This window comes from Branchiostoma belcheri, unplaced genomic scaffold, assembly GCF_001625305.1.
Source record: "Branchiostoma belcheri isolate BF01 breed outbred unplaced genomic scaffold, Haploidv18h27 scaffold96, whole genome shotgun sequence".
Classification (NCBI taxonomy): Eukaryota; Metazoa; Chordata; class Leptocardii; order Amphioxiformes; family Branchiostomatidae; genus Branchiostoma; species Branchiostoma belcheri.
This window is the reverse complement of record NW_017804642.1, coordinates 1,279,400-1,297,747: the sequence shown is the minus strand read 5'-3', so window position 1 is coordinate 1,297,747 and position 18,348 is coordinate 1,279,400. Positions and strand designations below refer to the sequence as shown.

At 39.7% G+C, this 18,348-nt stretch overlaps 1 protein-coding gene across 2 annotated transcripts in view; it reads right to left on the bottom strand.

The window, feature by feature from the left end:
* The window catches only part of LOC109461801 (leucine-rich repeat flightless-interacting protein 2-like), a 55,566-nt gene extending 37,953 nt beyond the window's left edge, over window positions 1–17,613 (bottom strand). For both annotated transcript variants that reach the window (XM_019758215.1, XM_019758240.1), the window contains exon 1: window positions 17,239–17,613. In XM_019758215.1, coding sequence (XP_019613774.1) covers window positions 17,239–17,319 — 81 coding nt within the window. In that variant the 5' untranslated portion in view covers window positions 17,320–17,613. The remainder of the gene's footprint in view (window positions 1–17,238) is intronic.
* Window positions 17,614–18,348: the final 735 nt, after the last annotated feature.

Genomic DNA, 18,348 nt, shown 5'->3' with positions numbered 1-18,348 from the left:
ACGCGACAGAAAATGTCTGGTTCATGATAGCGGTATTTCCCATGAAAATAACGTATACGATTTATTTTTCCCCTGCTGTCGGTTTTTAAGTCCCGAAACGTTAAAAAAAAGCTGAATTTTGCCCACAAACCCGGACGGGGGACGGCCTGTACCTATCGGCGTAGCACATGGCGGCCGCACCGCAAGGCTTCTGCCAAAAATCGGCAACGCGACAAAAAATAGCATGGTCCATTTTAGCGATATTTACCATAAAAATAACGTATGTGGTTTATTTCTCCATGGTATGAGTTTTAAGGTCTCAAAACCTCTAAAAAGGCAGAAATTTGCCGACGAAAACGGACGGGCAAGGCATTCACGAGTTGCACATTCCCAGGATCCTTTGCGCCCAGGGTAGGTCACGTGGGCGTCAGGGTAGGTAAAGGTCGCGGTAAACCACGTGACTCATCCTCGGCTCTGGTCGGAAGAAGGTGCCCTAAGCGATATCTGGCCGATAGTAGGCTGGGAGCATTCACATTTTCACGTAGTATGTTGAATCAACCCTATCCTATCCCATACCGATGGTCATGGAGCAAAAATTCGATGCCGCTTTGCCGTACGAACGCCGTGAAAAACTACGTACCTCCCGCCGCCGGCAGTGGTGTCAGCCATTTTTGAAATTTCCGAGCGCTCGCGAACACTTCCGACTTCTTCCGACCAGAGCCGAGGATGAGTCACGTGGTTTCCCGCGACCTTTCCCTCCCTTTCCCTACCCTGACGCCCACGTGACCTACCCTGGGCGCAAAGGATCCTGGGAATGTGCAACTCGTGAATGGGGAGGGCGAGGTTGACGCCTGCATGACCCCCAAAAGGTCGAAGGTCATAGGGCACGTCCATTGCGCAATCACTTTAATTCGCCGATTTTAGCTAATTTTAGGGCGTTTGAAAATTGATACAATCACATTATCGACTTGTAGACAAGCAAATGGATAGAAACCAATAAAATGTTGTACAGATTAATATTTTTTTCTTCAGATTTCTTTTTTTTTTCTTTTTTAAGTTTTTTTTTTAAATTCAAAAGTATTTTCTTGAATGTGTAACTTTGTTAGTCCTAAACATGGGACCGATTATTTAATGTTAGAGAAGTGTAAATTTTGTTTTGATGGTACTCTTGATGGTACTTTGATAATTATAAGGGACTTGTTTACAAGTTGGTGATAACATAAGGATTAGCATTAGGATAAGGTTTTGTCCCAGCTTCTCTACATTTTCCCATAATTGCTTGCCTCAAGTTCCAAGTGGAAAATGTATGACTTAATGTCATATTCTGTTTCAATTGTCGAACTTGAAGGCACCGTTGGCCCCCGGTTAGGGGTCAGAGCGTGGAACCTATGCCCAATTTTTTCCTGTATGTTAACATTTTTTTCTGGCAGTTCAAAACCTGAAGTTGCAGGAAATGGCTTCCATTTGTATTTAGATAAAGACAAATGCTTCAGCTTCCCCCCTCTGGAGGGGGGGCCATGCCTCTCAAATCCTGGGGAGAACCCGCTGCTATAGTGAAGACTGTTCTAGTAGTAGTGTATACAAGTGCTGCACTGCTTGGTGCAGAACTACAAATAAAGGAGATGTATCCTCTTGTGACTTCTATAAGATGCTGTTACCTATCTTGTTATAATGTTACACATTTACCGGCAAATAAATGCATAATGACAACCACATACAAATTGAGTTTCCAATTATAGTAATAAGCTAGAAGAGTCCCAACACCTTGATCTTGAAGTTAAATCATGGTTAAATGTGCCATTTCTTTTCTTTCAACTTGGTGTTGGAGTCTCTTAAGCTATTATGTGTAAGTTGTATATTTAGGAAAGACAGAAGGCTGAAATTGCAGGAAATGGCCTCCATTTCTATTTATAACAGTCAAAATGCTATAGCTTCCTCCTCCGGAGGGGGGGGAAACCCCCCTCCGGACCACCCCCCGGCGCCGCGCGTTGCGCGCCGCTTAGTGTGTGCTCGGTAAGTTTCCTCCCTCATACTAAAATTTTCTGGGGAGAACCCTGCGTACATAAGTATGTTCACACCAGAGACAGATAATCTATGTGTGGCAGCCTTTCCAATCTGGAGGGAAGTCCATCTGCAGTGACAGTTTGGTGCAGATGAGTCCCAGTAGCCATCTATGATTTTATGTACATAAGGCCACAGCAAGGAATTTTATGGATGACATCAGTGCACGCATTAATTTTTGCTTGATTTTGAAAAAAAAAAGAAATTTTGTTGTCCTCTGACAGTGGTCAACATGCCAAAAAATGGGTAAAGATATTGATGTCTGTTGCCATGCCGGAATATGGATAGCAGATAAATATGAAGAGAGGAGACAAGACAAGGCTCTGATTTATAGTTTTGTCTTTTACTTTGAAGAACTGATGTATTTCATTCCTTTTATGTGATGGTGGCTGTGTATATGTGGTGTTCTCACTGATCAAAACCATTTGTACCTTCGAAAATTTTTCAAAGTGGCACATGGATGTTGTGATACATGTCAGTTCACTTAGCAGAATATATGTATCATTTCTTGTTCAACGAGGTTTACAATGTCAAAATTTAGAAAATCTATGAATCTTGCTTTTGTGGCCCGCCTTGTTTTTTTTTCACCCTATTGCATTAGATTTGGAGTCTGTGGAGGATGTCATCCATAAAATATACTTGCTGTGGCCAAATACAGATAGGTGACCCCTGAATTTTAATACTAATAGTGCAAGCTGTTTTGCAGGCAAAATCTTTTTTTAAGTGGTTTGGAATTTGACCCTACTGGGGAGTTTTTTGAGGATGACAAATAAGTATAAAGCCATCCATCATAAACAAGAAGTAATCATTATTTCTTTATTAAAGCATCTTTTTACTCTGAATTGATGGATGGATGACAGATTTTCAATAAGAAGAATATAATTATCCATAAAAACTGCTTTCAAAATTCTTGCCTTTGTCTTTTAATAAGCATTCATTGGCCAATGGTCATACATATGAAGAACTTATGCAGTACTATATCATCCACAAATTTTTCCCTTCTTTTTGATAAATTCATGATGTATGCCTATAGTGCTCAAAATTCAGTCTTGTCCGTAGTCAGACTTTTAAAAAAGTTTTCCGAAAAAATGAATTACCAGCAATAGCTATATGGATATGAGTATATTCCACTGTTGGCCCATGACCAAATGTTGATATTTCATTATATGCGTATGTTCAAATATGTCCCATCCCACACATGATATTTGTATACTACTAGCTGTAATGCCACCTTTGGCTGAAAGGGGGCGCTCTGATTTCCATCTGCCTTTGCAGTGACTGTGCAGTCAATATGCTACATATTCACACAAATTTGAAGCTAAATGCACACTTCCACATTTTCAAACAAACTGCTGAATGGACAAGATTTATACCCATCCATTCATAAAGGCTGACCGGGCAGTCTATCTATAGCCTGACCCTGCTGAATGAAAAATCACCCTTGCCATAAAAATGCTGACTATTTGCCTCCTCCTATAGACCGGGATCTATTTCTATCACGGGGTGTTGAATTTCAATAAACTAGTAACCTTCGAACTTGACATTTTGTCCTATAAGTGGAATTCAGACTGTCAAAGCCGACTGTAAATCCAAATTTGCTAAACGATAGAAAATAAACATACCAATAAAATGTCTGCCATCTTCTGTACCAAAAAAGTTAGCAAAAGGACAGCATTAGGAGTAAAGAAATATACATGTAAAGACTGATAGGGAATATGAGGTTGTGTCCATATCATCTTTCCTTAGGCCACACCAATTTAATTTATTGGTTAACGGATTTTTCTAGAAAAATAATGGAGCGGGTGGGCGAAAAAATTAATTATGGCCAAAAATGGTACGATAGGAGCCATGAAGTCAACACACCAGGCTGGTTCAAAATTTTAACAATGAATTTTGAACTTTTAATGATACCATTGCATTGAAAGATGGAATAACTGTAACAACTAGGATGAAAAGGACTGTTTCCAACTGTTCAGGGCAAAATATGAGCATTTTGCAGTTGATTCTGAATTTTTATTTTTATTTGCAAATCAGAAAAAAATGAAGCGGGCGACTCCGTTAACCAAGAAATTAAATTGGTGTGGCCTTAGATGGAAAATACAATACAAACACATTCAGTACATGAAAGATGATATCTGGGGTTCTTTAGCAGTGTTTACATTGCCACAGGACTTTCCCCAAAGAACAAATCACCCATTCAAATGGCTTAGTACACAAAGAGAGAGAGCTGACCTAATTTGGAGGTCATCAGGGAAAAATGATAATCAGAGTTCTCTTCTAGTTCTAGGCATCTGTTCATGTACAGTCTTACCACTAACTATACTGTATAAGTGCAAAACTGAATCCATATCATATTCTTACAACATATCTTCTGTGTCTAATTAAAGGCCAAGCAGGTTAAGCCTACAAAAAAAATATTGTGTTTCCTGTTTCATGGCCAACTCTAGAAAAAACTGCAGACCCTACGTAGCCTTTTTGTGTGGATCCTTGCAAGGGGACATAAATATATATATTTTGAGCTGATCGACCTTTTCTAGCTCTATAATCTGACACATAAGTGATGAAGCGTTGTACAATTGGTTTTCCAACATTGATTGACCTAAAAAATATAACTGTCCTCATGCAATTTTTACTTTGTCTGTATTGTTCAAGTTGGATCACTAGAGATTGCCAAAGTCTAAAAAAAGAAAAAAAAGCTACCTAGCTACCGACCCTATTTGGACTGAAACAGGAAACACAACATTTTTTCCTAGGCCTTACCATATAGGCAGATAGTAACTGGATTAATAGGAGACTAAAAAACTTCTTGATCACATTTAGAATCTAAGACTTTGTTAAATCTACGACAAATGCCTCCAACTCACTGTATGGAACCCTGACTTTTATCAATCCTCAAGAACAGCATTCTCAGACACTATAGATATGGTGATGACATATGTCTGCATGGTTTATTGACGTAAGGCTTTTCCCTCACAAATGTTACACCTAACACTTACCAGGGTGGACATGACAGAAGGTCAGAGGTCATGACAAAAGGTCAGGGGTCATGACCCTGAGAGGAAGGCAACCCAGGAAGAAAGGACCCTACCCTGTATGTTTTGTAAATACTGTACCTGGTCAGATTTTCTCTTTTCTGAGCAAGGCTTCTGTATCTGTATCGGTACAGCTGGTATAACTGACATATAGGTTTTAACCTACAACATTTTTCTCAAAATGAAAGGCTTTGGGACTATAGCATCAGTATCATCTTCTCTCATTATAGATAATACATAGATATTATCCTGACCTGACGTTACTTAGATTACAGACAACAGACAGGTGTGCTGGGGTGGTCACACCTGGGCAGATAGGCAGGGCTCGAAATCCCACCTGCATATATGCTGGAGCTATTGTTAAAACTGGAGCTGTGCTGGGATTTCTCATGCTTAGGCCATACCAATTTAATTCGTTGGTTCACTGCTTCACTTGCTACAATTTTTCCTGATTTACAAAAAAAAAAAACATTTCAGCCCCTGAATCAACTCCAAAATGCTCACATTTTGTTGTTACAGTTTTTCCATCCATCAAGACAATGGTTTGATTAAAAGTCTTAAATTTATTGTTTGAATTACAAACCAGCCTGACATGTTGACTTCATGGCTCCTATCATAGCATTTGAGGCTATCATAAGATACCTAGGTCTGTTGTTTTTTTGTTTTGTTTTTGCCCTGTAGCTTCATCTTTTTTTCTGAAAAAAATCTGTTTGTTTGTTTGTTTCGCATAACCGGTAAACCGCCTTCAGGCGTAACACACCAGTTTTGTACATGTGCGGACATGTACAAGCTGCGTAAGACCGGACTGTAAGTTTTGAACCACTCACACCGGGAAGATCCCCTACTCTTTTCGATAAGTGCGGTGGGTTCTTTAACGTGCATGGGGTGTGGCTCTCCCAAACACGGGACCTCCATTTAACGTCCTATCCGAGGGACGTCCCTAACCGAAGCTAGGTACTCATTTTCACCTGAGTGAAGTGAGGAAAGTCGTGTAAAGTGCCTTTCCCAAGGGCACAAGATCGGTGACATGGGCAGGGTTCGAACCCACAACCTCTGGGGTGTGAGCCGAACGCGCTACCGACTGCGCCACACGACCCCTCCGTGAATCTGTGAACCAACAAATCAAATTGGTGTTGCCTTACCTGCACCTAACTTGCATTGGTCCATGGACTGGGTTTATATAGTATGATTTACTAGTACTAGTAGTAAAAGTTTTTAGTATGGCTCACTGTCTAAATTCTGAGTGGTGCAGGTAAAATTTGTCTGGTGCAGGTAATTTTAATGTTGTATGTACCAGTGCAGGTATGCAGAAGAAAAATGATGTCTAGTGCTGCAGGTGGTTAGTAGGTGTTGTCCTGAAGGTTCCCCTCACATACCAGGTGACTAAATCCCCTGAACAGGAAGTACTGCTCAGGTATGTCAGATATACAGGAGGGGCCACACTACCTGGCTGCCAGGGTCATAGAACAACCAGTGGCTGCTGAAAATCTTCAAACGGTCGCACTGGTTTTATTTTCACACTTTCCCCTAGGCTTAGGAAAAAAAATGTGGTGTTTCCTGTTTCAGTTCCTGAAAAAATTAGGGTCGGTAGGTAGGGATTTCTTTTTTTTTCCTTTTCTACTTTAAATACCGAGTAATGTGAGTATTTTACTGGACATGTAAGTTATTTCTGATAATGCTCCAGGAAAAATACAAAGTGGCAAGGCATACATGACAAAATGAGTTGAAACCACATACATGTATCTGCTTAGACTAGTACCATTGACACCATCCATGCCTGTTTGGTACAGAAAATAACAACCAGGAATGACTAACTGAGTGTAAAACCAGATTACACTGTGCCATTCTGCTTTAATAGGATTCACAGAGCCCAAAGATATGGTTCACTAGAACTCAAGGTTACACTGTGGCACAGTTTTGATGGTCTTGTGCCAAGTTTTACAGGCCCTGAAATACACAGACACCTTCTTGAAATTCCAATGTTAACTGTCAAATGTTTGAAATCTTTTGAAAGACAACTGTCAAACTGTCTTTATGGCAATTCTGGCAAATGTCATCACTGCAGTATATGTTGCTAAAATTCTCGAAAAGAAATATTCAGCATGAATTGTATGTTAAAAAATCAATCACATAAATTTTCAGCCCTGACAATTGGACGTTCATGTATGGTCCTCTGCTCCTCAAGATTTAGAATTGGTGCTTGTTTTTTCCCTTTCTTTAACTTTCATCAAATCAAGTGGTCCTCAGAATTGCTTTGTCAACTTCAAAGATGTTGATAAAGACTTCAATACAGAGCTACTCCAATCAGGATACCGGTTAAAAGCGAAGTGTTCCATTGAATGGTGTTTGTTACGGCCTACATTTTCACAAAGGTGTTGAAAAGGGTCGCTCTAGGCCTAAACATAAACAAGACGTCAAGACTCAAATTTCTTCAAAAGACCACCTTGTTAGTAGGTGTATTGCGGCGCCTGCAATCATTCGCTCATTCCGCATTTCCTGACAAAAATAAAATGGCATCACCCGTGACGCAACCAGCAAGTATAGGAAGGAAATAACATGTATCGTGTTGCAAATTACGTAAATGGTAGAAACAGATATGCCACTGTTTGGGCTCCTAACTGTACAAAATAGATTTGACATTTGGTTCAAGAAAGCTGTCCACCCACGTGCCCTATTAACAGACAGAACCCAGGTTGTACAAAAGAACCCAGAAGAATTTTAATTTCTAGAAATGCGTAATCATAGAGAGCCAAATCCTACCATTGTTATTCTGTTTTCACATTTCTGTAACTCAGTCCCACCCACCATTTTCTACTTTGTTGATCTTGAAGCCATTTGTCAATAGGAAACCCTAGACGCCTGTTAGATCACGTTTACATGACAATTAGGTGTCACGGTAAATAATACTTTAATGGACCTCCAGATCATTGCAATGTTATCACCATAAATATTGCCTTTGCTATGGCTTTCTAATGGACAATTTCATAATTACTTGTGCAAATAAGTAGTTATATGTGAAGCCAAAGAACATCTGAGAAATTTGAAATTTCAGTAAATTTTAATCATAGCTTGCTATCCACTTGTAAAGGATGTCTTCTAAATCTAAATGCTTAGAATTTCATGTGTGTACATTGGGAAATTTGATAACCCAGTGTTGAGCTAGAAAAATTTGAAACTAATGTCAGTTATGATATTGTAGCATACCAAGTTTACCAACACAATTTTATGAGCTTTAGGCCACACCAATTTAATTTGTTGGTTCTCGGATTCGCCTCTTCATTTTTTTTTGATTTGCAAAAAAAAAAAAAAAGATTCTGGTTCTGAATCAACTCAAAAAGGCTCATATTTTGCCCCCAACAGTTGAGGAAAGTCCTTTTCTTCCTAGTTGTTACTGTCAGTTTTTCCATCTATCAATGCAGTGGTTTGATTAAAAATTAAAATTTCATTTAAATATTAACCCAGCTGTTTGTGTTGACTTCATGGCTCCTATGGTAGCATTTGGGGCTATAATAGGATGCCTAGACTTGATTTTTTTTTTTTTCGCCCTGTCGCTTCATATTTTCTTCCGAAAAAATCCGAGAACCAACAAATTAAATTGGTGTGGCCTTAGCTATAATGTAAAAGAATGTGAATGTGAAAAGAATTCATATCCCTCCATTGGCCAATACTGTACAAGGCCCCAAGGTAAATTCGAACCACAATTCAGGCCTGCAAATGAATTCAAAGCAACTGTACTTCCTCTAAGGCCACAGCAAGTAAATTTTATGGATGACATCCTACACAGACTCCAAATCTAATGCGAGCGGGCGAAAAAAAAGGCGGGCCAAAAAAATAAGGTTCCTATATTTTAAAAATTTGACTCAATCATTGTACAAATGGTTTTGATTCAGTGGGAACATAACATACATGCGTATACACAGCCAACATCACATATCATAGCATCAAAGTAAGAAACAAAACATTAAATCAGAGCCTTTTCTTGTCTCCTCTCTTTATATTATAATTATCTGCCATCCACCTTCCGGCATGGCAGCAGACATCTTTGCCCATTTTCGGCATGTTGACCACTGTCAGAAGGCAACAAAATTTCTTGTTTTTTATTTCCAAAATCAGTCGAAAATTAATGAGCGCGCTGATGTCATCCATAAAAATTACTTCCTTTGGCCTAATGAAAAATGTGGTGCATGTACTTTGACATTGCCCTGTCAGGGACTCCAAATCACATTTGCAGCAACGCAATAAAAGAATTCCTGCACGCAATCTGACCTCGTAATTCACAGCCATATGCAATAAAAGTCTGAGTCTGATAGCCCAATGTACAGTGCATTCATAACATCATTTTAAAGGCATCCAATGCGATTTCAAGGCAGCAAAACTGGAAATATTCTGAATAAGGCAATCTTTGGAATATTGACAAATACTTCTTCACTTTGGCACATTTGAGTCAGCATTTCATATTTTGGGCTTTTAAAACTGCAGAAACAAGCCCCAAGATGAGTCCTTTATTTTCTGGGTGATACCCTAAAATTCTACCCAGGGCCCTTCCAGTAACCATTTTCCGTCAGAATTTGGGGAATCTTTGCTCCATGAGGGTCAATATATATCGGGATAGTGTGGTTTCAACTTAGTATGTAGATGAATGACTAGAATATTGGCTCTGAAAAATCGGGCTTCCATGCCCTAAAAACTGCACTGGATCCCTTTAAGAAATGAATGATCTTTCATTGAGCCAACTGTCTTGCATATTCAATGAATTTTGCCAGCGTTCATTTTTGTTACATTTTATCACCTTGCTAAATGCATTTATTGTGATATGATACTATATGAATTTATGTCCTGTTGCATCAGAATCTATGTCTTCTATAGAAAAGGGGGGGTGGCAGATATTGATTTTTTTCTTTGGAGGATAAAAAACACATTTCTCAGGCAATTCTTTCAGTTCAAGGTTAGGCCATGTTGATTTGATTATATGGATGACATCCTCCGGGAGCCCCAAAACTGATGCGCGCGTGCGAATAAAAAAAAAGGTTTGCAAAAAAAAAAAAGTTGTTTTCATTATGAAATCTACGTGGTCATGAGGGTTGAGCAAATGGCACAGAATATGGTTTGGCGAATAATCTAGTCTTCAAGTTCATTTCTTTACAATTTCGCCTTTTTTCCTTTGATTTTGGCATTCTACGACATTGGTATAGCTTTTATTAATTTTTTTTGTAACTTATGGTATATTTTTGCTCATTTTGCAACTGTTTTGTACGATTTACAGTATGGTTGAAAACTTTTATTTTTGGAAACGGCCGAAAATTCATGCGCGCGCGGATGTCATCCATATAATCAAATCAACATGGCCTTACAACAATACCTCAAAGAACACATGATGTGAATAGTAAGTAGTGTAGAGAACATTCTTTATCCACTAGTTTAGTTAATCTCAAAGATGTCTAGTCAAGATTTATAGTAGGATCATCAAGATTGGCTAAACAGGGCTTGAAATCCCAATGTGGTTAACACTGAAAATAACTGGTATGGAATTTACAAATTTTACCTGCACCACTCAGAATTTAGCAAGTATGGATCACATTAAATACGGATCAGAAACCATATTTCTTTGCCATTATTTCTTTGTACTTCAAACTCAAGGTGGTAACAGTCAATGTAGCAATCAAAACTCCACATATCAGGGGTCTCCCCAGGCAATGGTGCAACGGCGGTGCGCCACTCCCAAAATTTCTAGCGCCACTCCCAAAATTTTCAAATTAAGGGTCTTCTCTTCGTATTTTCGCGGATAAATAGGCAAAAAACATCGAAATCTTGACGCGAGTGGCGTCCATTTTCCCGTCGACATTGTTTCTGAAACTTGTGAATGGGCGATAATCGAGTAAACAATGACCATTTCGCACGACGCTACCGCCACAGAATAGCTGTCATTGGTGGAACATCGGGCGCCCCGCTAGCGTTTTTAAGTCATGTAAACAACGCTAATTGTCTGATTGGTTTGTAAAACAAAGCCCTCGACCCCGAAAATAAGTTTATAAAGCCGATGCGTTTACGAACTAGCCGTGGAAAATTCCCTACCGTACCGCACCATGAGCATGTGGCGGCCGCAAGATTCGGTTAACGCAACAGATAAATGTCTGGGCCAGTATAGCGGCATTTCCCATGAAAATAATGTATATTGTTTATTTTTCGCCTGCTGTCGGTTTTTAAGTTCCAAAACGTCTGAAAGAGCAGAAATTTGCTCACAAAACCGGACGGGGGAAGGCGAGTCGCTATCGGCGTGAAGCACATGGCGAGGCCTTTTTAAAAATCGGTAACGCGGAAGAAAAATGCGTGGTCCATTTTAGCGATATTTACCATGAAAACAACGTATGTGGTTTATTTTCCCTCTGGTGTTAGTTTTTAGGTCCCGAAACCCCTAAAAAAGTAGAAATTTTCCCATAAAACGCACGGCCGAGGGGTGGGAGGGCGGCCGGCACAGAGCTGCATGACCCGTAAAAAGTCAAAGGTCATAGTGCACGCATATTACGCAATCACCCTAAAGCGCCGATTTAGCTAATTTTAGGGCGTTTAAAATTGATAAAATCACATTATTGATTTTTAGGAAAACAATGGGATGGAAACTAATCAAAACTTTGTGCTGAATAATTTTTTTTCTTCAGAAGTTTTTTTCTTCAGAATTTTTTTTCTTCAGAAGTTTTTTTCTTCAGAAGTTTTTTTTTCTTCAGAAGTTTTTGTTTTTTCAGAATTTTTTTTCTCAGAATCCAGACTTTGACCAGACTAGACAATGTACCATACCAACTAATTATTATGTTGAAATGGATGTGTATATTTTGTTGTACAAATACTCATTAATGCCCTACATTTGTACTTAATTTGGCTTGATTTTCTATCTCTTTAGTTAGTAAGATTTTTAACTCAAGTTGCAGGAGAAGGCTACAAACTGCATTTCAGAAGGGTAAAATGCAACAGCTTCTCCTACGGAGAGGGGCCGGGCCTCTCCCCCCCTCACAGCCGCGCTTAGCGCGGCGTCGGGCACTAATTGCCCTCCAAAAAAAATTTCAGCACCACTCCCCTAAAAATTCCTGGGGAGACCCCTGCATATACCTATTTAAACCCAGTACATGGACTAGAACAGGTTGGGTACAGGTAGACATCTGAAATACCTGCACAGAATTACCACCACTCATAATTTGGAAAGTATGGACCTCTGCTGTATCTGTATCTGTATAGCCGTGCTTCGGCGAAACACACCAGCTTTGCTGGCACGCAGCGTGGCGGCAGCTAGCTATATCACACCAAACAACTTGTTACATTCAATCTTTGCACATTTGATTGCAGGAGTTGTTTAAAGCTTTCTAGTGATGATGTCCCAACTGTACTTGGTGGTTACGAGTTCCAGTCAACGACAGTTCTTGGGAAATACAAGTTTTTGATCATACTAGAACTGTTCACAAACCAATAGGTGCAGGTAATTTTACATTTCTTAGCAGCCTAGTAGTAGTACTACAAAGATACCTGTAGCCTAAGCTATGCTACCTATCTCATCATTATCAACAACATCTGTGGAGGAGGGACATAGACATGTGTTTTAGTCTAGTACAGTCTGAGGCCAAGTCAAGTCTCTGCCACCAAACATACCTCAATAAATCTAGACTACAGACAAAACTTAGTGTTGGCAACATCCTTCATCTAATTTACAACATACGCCGGCAAAGCCTCTTAAGGGCTTACATTCCTATATAAGTCTTAAATGGTTTATCCTGTGTCTGATTCACTTTGGGCACCTGTAAGGGACTACAGTGTTTTACATCTACTCTTTTTTTTTAATGGTGTCGCTCAATGCAAGGCCAATTATTTTTGACCACTTCTAGGCATAGAGCTAGAGGTACTTAAGTGAGTATAATGTAGTTATGTTAGGAGATGGCAGTGGACCTTTGTTTTGAAGCTTTGTGGATTGTAGTCGGACGGAAAGCATCTGTTTGGAAGAGAGTTCCAAACTTTTGCAGTCCGGGGAAAGAGGCTGTTGTTGTAAAATGACTTGGAGACAGGTATGTTAATGGTGTATTGATGAGAACTGGAAGAGAACCTAGTGGCACGCTGAAAGGTTCTGAGCGACGGATGTATGTTAACACTTGTTTCCAGACACACAGTATGCCCAAAATCTGATGTGAACTGTTTTTGTACAACATGATTGTATATCCATAGTCAGGTAAAATCACATATCTCGCTGTAGTGTATGGCATTGTCATTTTAAATTTATTATGTTCATAGATAAACAACAATGATCTTATTTTGAAGAAGTTTAATTTTTCTTTCAGAAATAACAATTCAGTTTATGAATGTTGTACACATAGAATGGTATTTTGTGATATAAAAATGGCTGAAAGTTCAAACTGTGGAAATTTCCTTCTAACATTGTTCCACATAAATGGAGCTGTCCTAAATCCAACCATACCAAACAGGGAACCTGAGGCATACCCAACATTAGTGAGAATGTTTACAAACATAGTGCATCTAATCAGTTCCAGTCTCAAAATTCAGCCAAGGTTTCATGTGAGAGATTTTATTCCCCTTACTGCTCAAGCCTCAAATTTATTCTTAGACTAGTAGAATCCTTTGATAGGAATCATATACTATATAAATAATATTATAACAGTCCACAATAGAGGGATTTCACAATATTCTACCGTCTTCTTAGAATAATGAAACCTCACAGAAAGTAATTTCCTCTTTTATATATATTATATTTATATATTATTATCCTAAGTTATAACATAGTCTGACCTGCTGCAAGTTCACTATAAATGCCAACCTTCTGTATACATCAATGTGCTTACATCAGTTATAGATTCTAATGGAAAATGAACAGGTGCAGTCAGAATCTCCACTTACATGGATCATGTTATATCTTTTTTTCAATATAGAAAAAAACTTTTAAAAAATATTCACAACAGTATGAAAAGACCCATAATAATTACAAAGGTATTATCTCATGGTTACATACTTTAAAATTGGTGTGTACTAGTATATAAGCCATGTAATGTCTGACCAACACAGGAGGGAGCTATCCATTTAAGCTGGCTGGCTAGAGGGGTCCAGTTGTGGTGTAACCTTAGCCCTCCTCCACTTAAACTATGGCAGGTCAGATCATGCCCACAGATTAAAGTCCACGGGATCCCCAGCTAACACATGACCCTCTGGATCATACTTGGCAATTATGTACATATGAAGAACACAGAGTCAGATGTGATGGACTTGACCTCTGACCGGGTCAGGCGAGGTCACTGCCACCTGGTACGGCTGTATGTCACCACTCTGGTAGGTTCTACTGGCCTGCTGGTATAAACTTCATTTCTGCCATTCTTGACTTATAACTGGACAACTAAAAGGTTTTTGATACATTTTCAAGTTTTTGCATGATGGCACTGACCTAATGAACGAACTAAAAAATTTGAAAAGGATTAGGATCCATGAGTTTTTAAGATTCTTCACCAAAGCAAGACTGAATTAAAATGTTGCTTCAAAAAAGCTTCATTTTACCTTCATGCTGTGTTAGGATCCTTTGTCAGGCTAGTATACCTGCACTGTTAATTAGCATGCTGAATTCCAGTTGTCTTTACATATAATTTACAGATTGCATATAATTCACAGATTTCTCCTCTTACCTTAATATCTAGATACAGTTTCCATTCTTTTTTCTGAAGAGTCATAATTCCAAAGATAAATGATATTTCAAATAACAGTAGTGATAACTGTTAGCAGGTGCAGTAGGCATTCACAGCTGCTCAGTGATTGGTCACCCCCACAGCCACACTTCACACCACACGGTAATTAAACTATAATTGATAATACAGTGGGTGTAAAATTGTGTATCAGTTCCAGGTAACACCTCCTGACTGTAATAGACTGTCCCACCAGTTGGCTGGGACAACTGTAGTCTTGCTGGGGTTCACATTACTAGGCCTTACCTGGGGGAGGAAATGACTACCTTATGCAGCATGTTACTGTGTATATACTGCAACTGCAGGGTGGCAGTTCTAACCCACAGGGTCACACCATCAGAACATAGCGGCCAGCCCAAAACTGTTCCTCATAATGTGTTTTTAACATTAATTTAGCAGGAAAATTTATAACCCTTACAGGAAATAAGAGTGATCTGGCTGTGATTACAGGTTGTGGTACTATATATTCCACCCAGCAAATATGGGTCACCTCTGTGCCTGTTTATATATTCAACCCTCGGCACACCAGTTTAAATTGCATCCTGCCGTTTACAGCTACCGAAGTGTGTGTACAGAGCTTGTAATGCAGAGCTATGTTTCCTCAATACAGGTTGTAAGGCCCTACTTTGCAGGATGAATAAAGGTTGTAATTTAGTTGCAAATTAGAGAGATAACCACTTGACATGTCAGATGACCCTATCTATGGTGTGGTTTGGCAGTCTCTACTTGCTACAGTCCCTCCAAGCGATCACAGAAACAATTCATTGTGCTCTACTATCTATAAAACTTACAGAAGGTTGTAGGTTGTAGGATGTGCATGTATATAATTTAACATGAATATTTTAGAAGGAAATTCAAAACCCTTTCAATTGATTTTGTGTTACAGTAGCAGATTTCTGTCAATGATTTTAGATATTCCATAATTCCTGCTATTTTGTGATAACATAAACACATTATACAGTAAATGAAGTAATGCAACAGTGGCCAAAGTTAATAATTCATTAAGGAAATATATTGAAATAGACCCAAGCATGAAATATAGTTCCCATTCCCCTGAAACTATACCAAACCTCATTTGGCAATAGTGAATTCTCCGTAGAAAACTTAAGATTTATCGTGCAGATGTTAGTCTATTTGTGAATGCTTACTCAAGGCCGTCCCTTGGCAAACCTATATATTTGCTCGGTCATGGTCAAGTACACAAGCCTCACTGGGTGTTCTTCAATGTGTCTGCTCCAACATAAGTTAAAGTACTTTTGCAAATCCAACATGGATTTCCAAAGTAGACAAACATGTAAATCAAGTGGACATGTAAACTAAACAACAACACAGAGCGGAAGATATTTCTCGACCAAAAAAAAGGGACATCAACTGAAGCATGAGAAAACTTTACAGTAACATAGCAAGATTTTCAAGAATGTTTTTCTTCTGCAGATGTTGACAATAGTCATGGTTTAATAATCAACTCTGTGTTAAACTATGGGGAACCTATCTGTAATCTTCATTCCATCAATTAGACATGTCAACAAGGACAGGTAGATTGTGCAATACTGGTCCTGCTTGTCAACAATGAAATATAGAATGTCCTGGTGGTTTCTATGGGGTGTCTGCCTATGGTTAATACTTATAATTCACAGTTGGTGGTGACGGTGAACTAAAATATCTCTGTGTTCTCAGGCTGCGTCACTGGGCTGGACGCTAGAGCGAGAGGTATGTAACCAAATATGCAGATCGGCGATGGCTATTCTTAGTAGGATAGTGGGAGGGGGGCGGTGGAATAAAAATCACGTACTATCCCTTCGATGTGGAAGATAGAGATCTAGTCGTGGGGATAATAATAGACCGGGTGCGATTTTCTAGGGACAAGGTTGTCATTTTGTTATCTTGAGTGGATCGGGGAGAAATTGCGGGTTAAAAACAGACATTACACGAGCCACTTCCGCGGGCTTGACTCATCGCGGGCCACCGGCCAGCCGCCTGACGTATCAGCTGTGGCGTTGATCAAGCGAAATTTAAATTGTTCGGAGCTTTAGGTTTGAATCGTTTTACTATCAGAAGCTATATATATCAACGATTTTTCAACAAAGTATTGTTAAAATCGTGGAAAGCGTTCAGAAGTAAACGGCGGCAAACATATAACATCACAAACGTCATCGCAAAGGGTTGGTACTTGGGGAGGGGCAAACCGCCGGAAATATCATCATATGTCGTCTGATCATCAGGACACAGACCATCTCGCCTGTGGGCATCAAAGGATGTCTTTTGATCGCCTGGGGGTCTGACTAAATATCACAGTAAATATGATCACAAAGGCGATCTGCACAACTTGATACCAACCGACTTTTTCCCACTGGGCAACCCATGGCAAAAACTTGAGACTCAGATTTCGAACATACCATGTTCGCAGTCAACACTATCTATGTTACGTGATCTTCCTACTAACATACCTCTCGAGCGATGTTGTTCAGAGCTTGGTCTTCGGCCGAGTACATCCGAGTCGTGCTCCTCTTTCTCCCTGGTGTAGACATGATTGTTGTTTCCTCAGTGTTACGGCGCTGGAACAGTCGGTCGCTCGGTGCCTAGTCTCCTTCCAAAAATTATGCTGTGATCCGCGCACGAAAATCAACAACTTTCCCGAGCGTTGAAAACAAAGCCCTCACAGCCACTGTGCAGATAACTTACACACAAGCTTCCTACGAGTATCCTCTTGGTTCTCGGCTATTTATAATGGTATTTGCCGTTCTTACAGAGCCGTACGGACCGAGAAACTAGCGGCAGGAGGGATATGTGAAGGTTTGTGGCAGCGCCGCCTCCATCTTGGGTGCAGGGCAAGTCGGGGACCCGGATGTTAGGGCACGGGTGCGCACGGCATCACGGGACGGAAAGTAAAAGGATCGTCCCAACTGACTTGAGTCACAATGTAAAGTCTTGGGACTTGTGACGTAATAAAAGTCACTACGGCTTTTGAGATGTGGTTTCGTTGCTTTTCCATACATAATAAACGACTGTGTAGGTTTTGTTCGATGTCTTGTCTGTTTTCCATTCTTGTCAATTTGTCTTTGAAAGTCGAAGCAACAAGAACGAAGAAGAAAGTCGGCACTTTCTGTTGGTGAGTAGCTAAGTTAGAGCATGCAAGGAAAGCTCCTTACTTTGTCAGGGAGTTCTTGTTTAATACTTAAAATGTTACATGAAGATTCTGTACATTCACGACCCCGCATTTTGACTCGACTGTGGAACACACCTTGTGGTAGAAAGATACGCTGTTTTTTAGTGCGGAGCAGTAGCTGTTGTTTTTAAGATAGTTTTATTGGGTCTTTACCTGGTCAATCATTCGCACACTATTGTATGCCCTTATCAGCAATGTAAGAGTTATTTCTATTCACAGTCGACAAGTCTTGAACAACTGTCCGAACCACAGTCTATCCAAAGTGTAGCACTGAAATGAGTCGCTAGCTGGTGCTTCTGTCACAGAGCCACATTTCCTTGTTTGACGGTTTTACATGTACGTTAGCCTGGTTACCAAACCTATTATAGCTCCCGAGTCCTACATCCTCTCC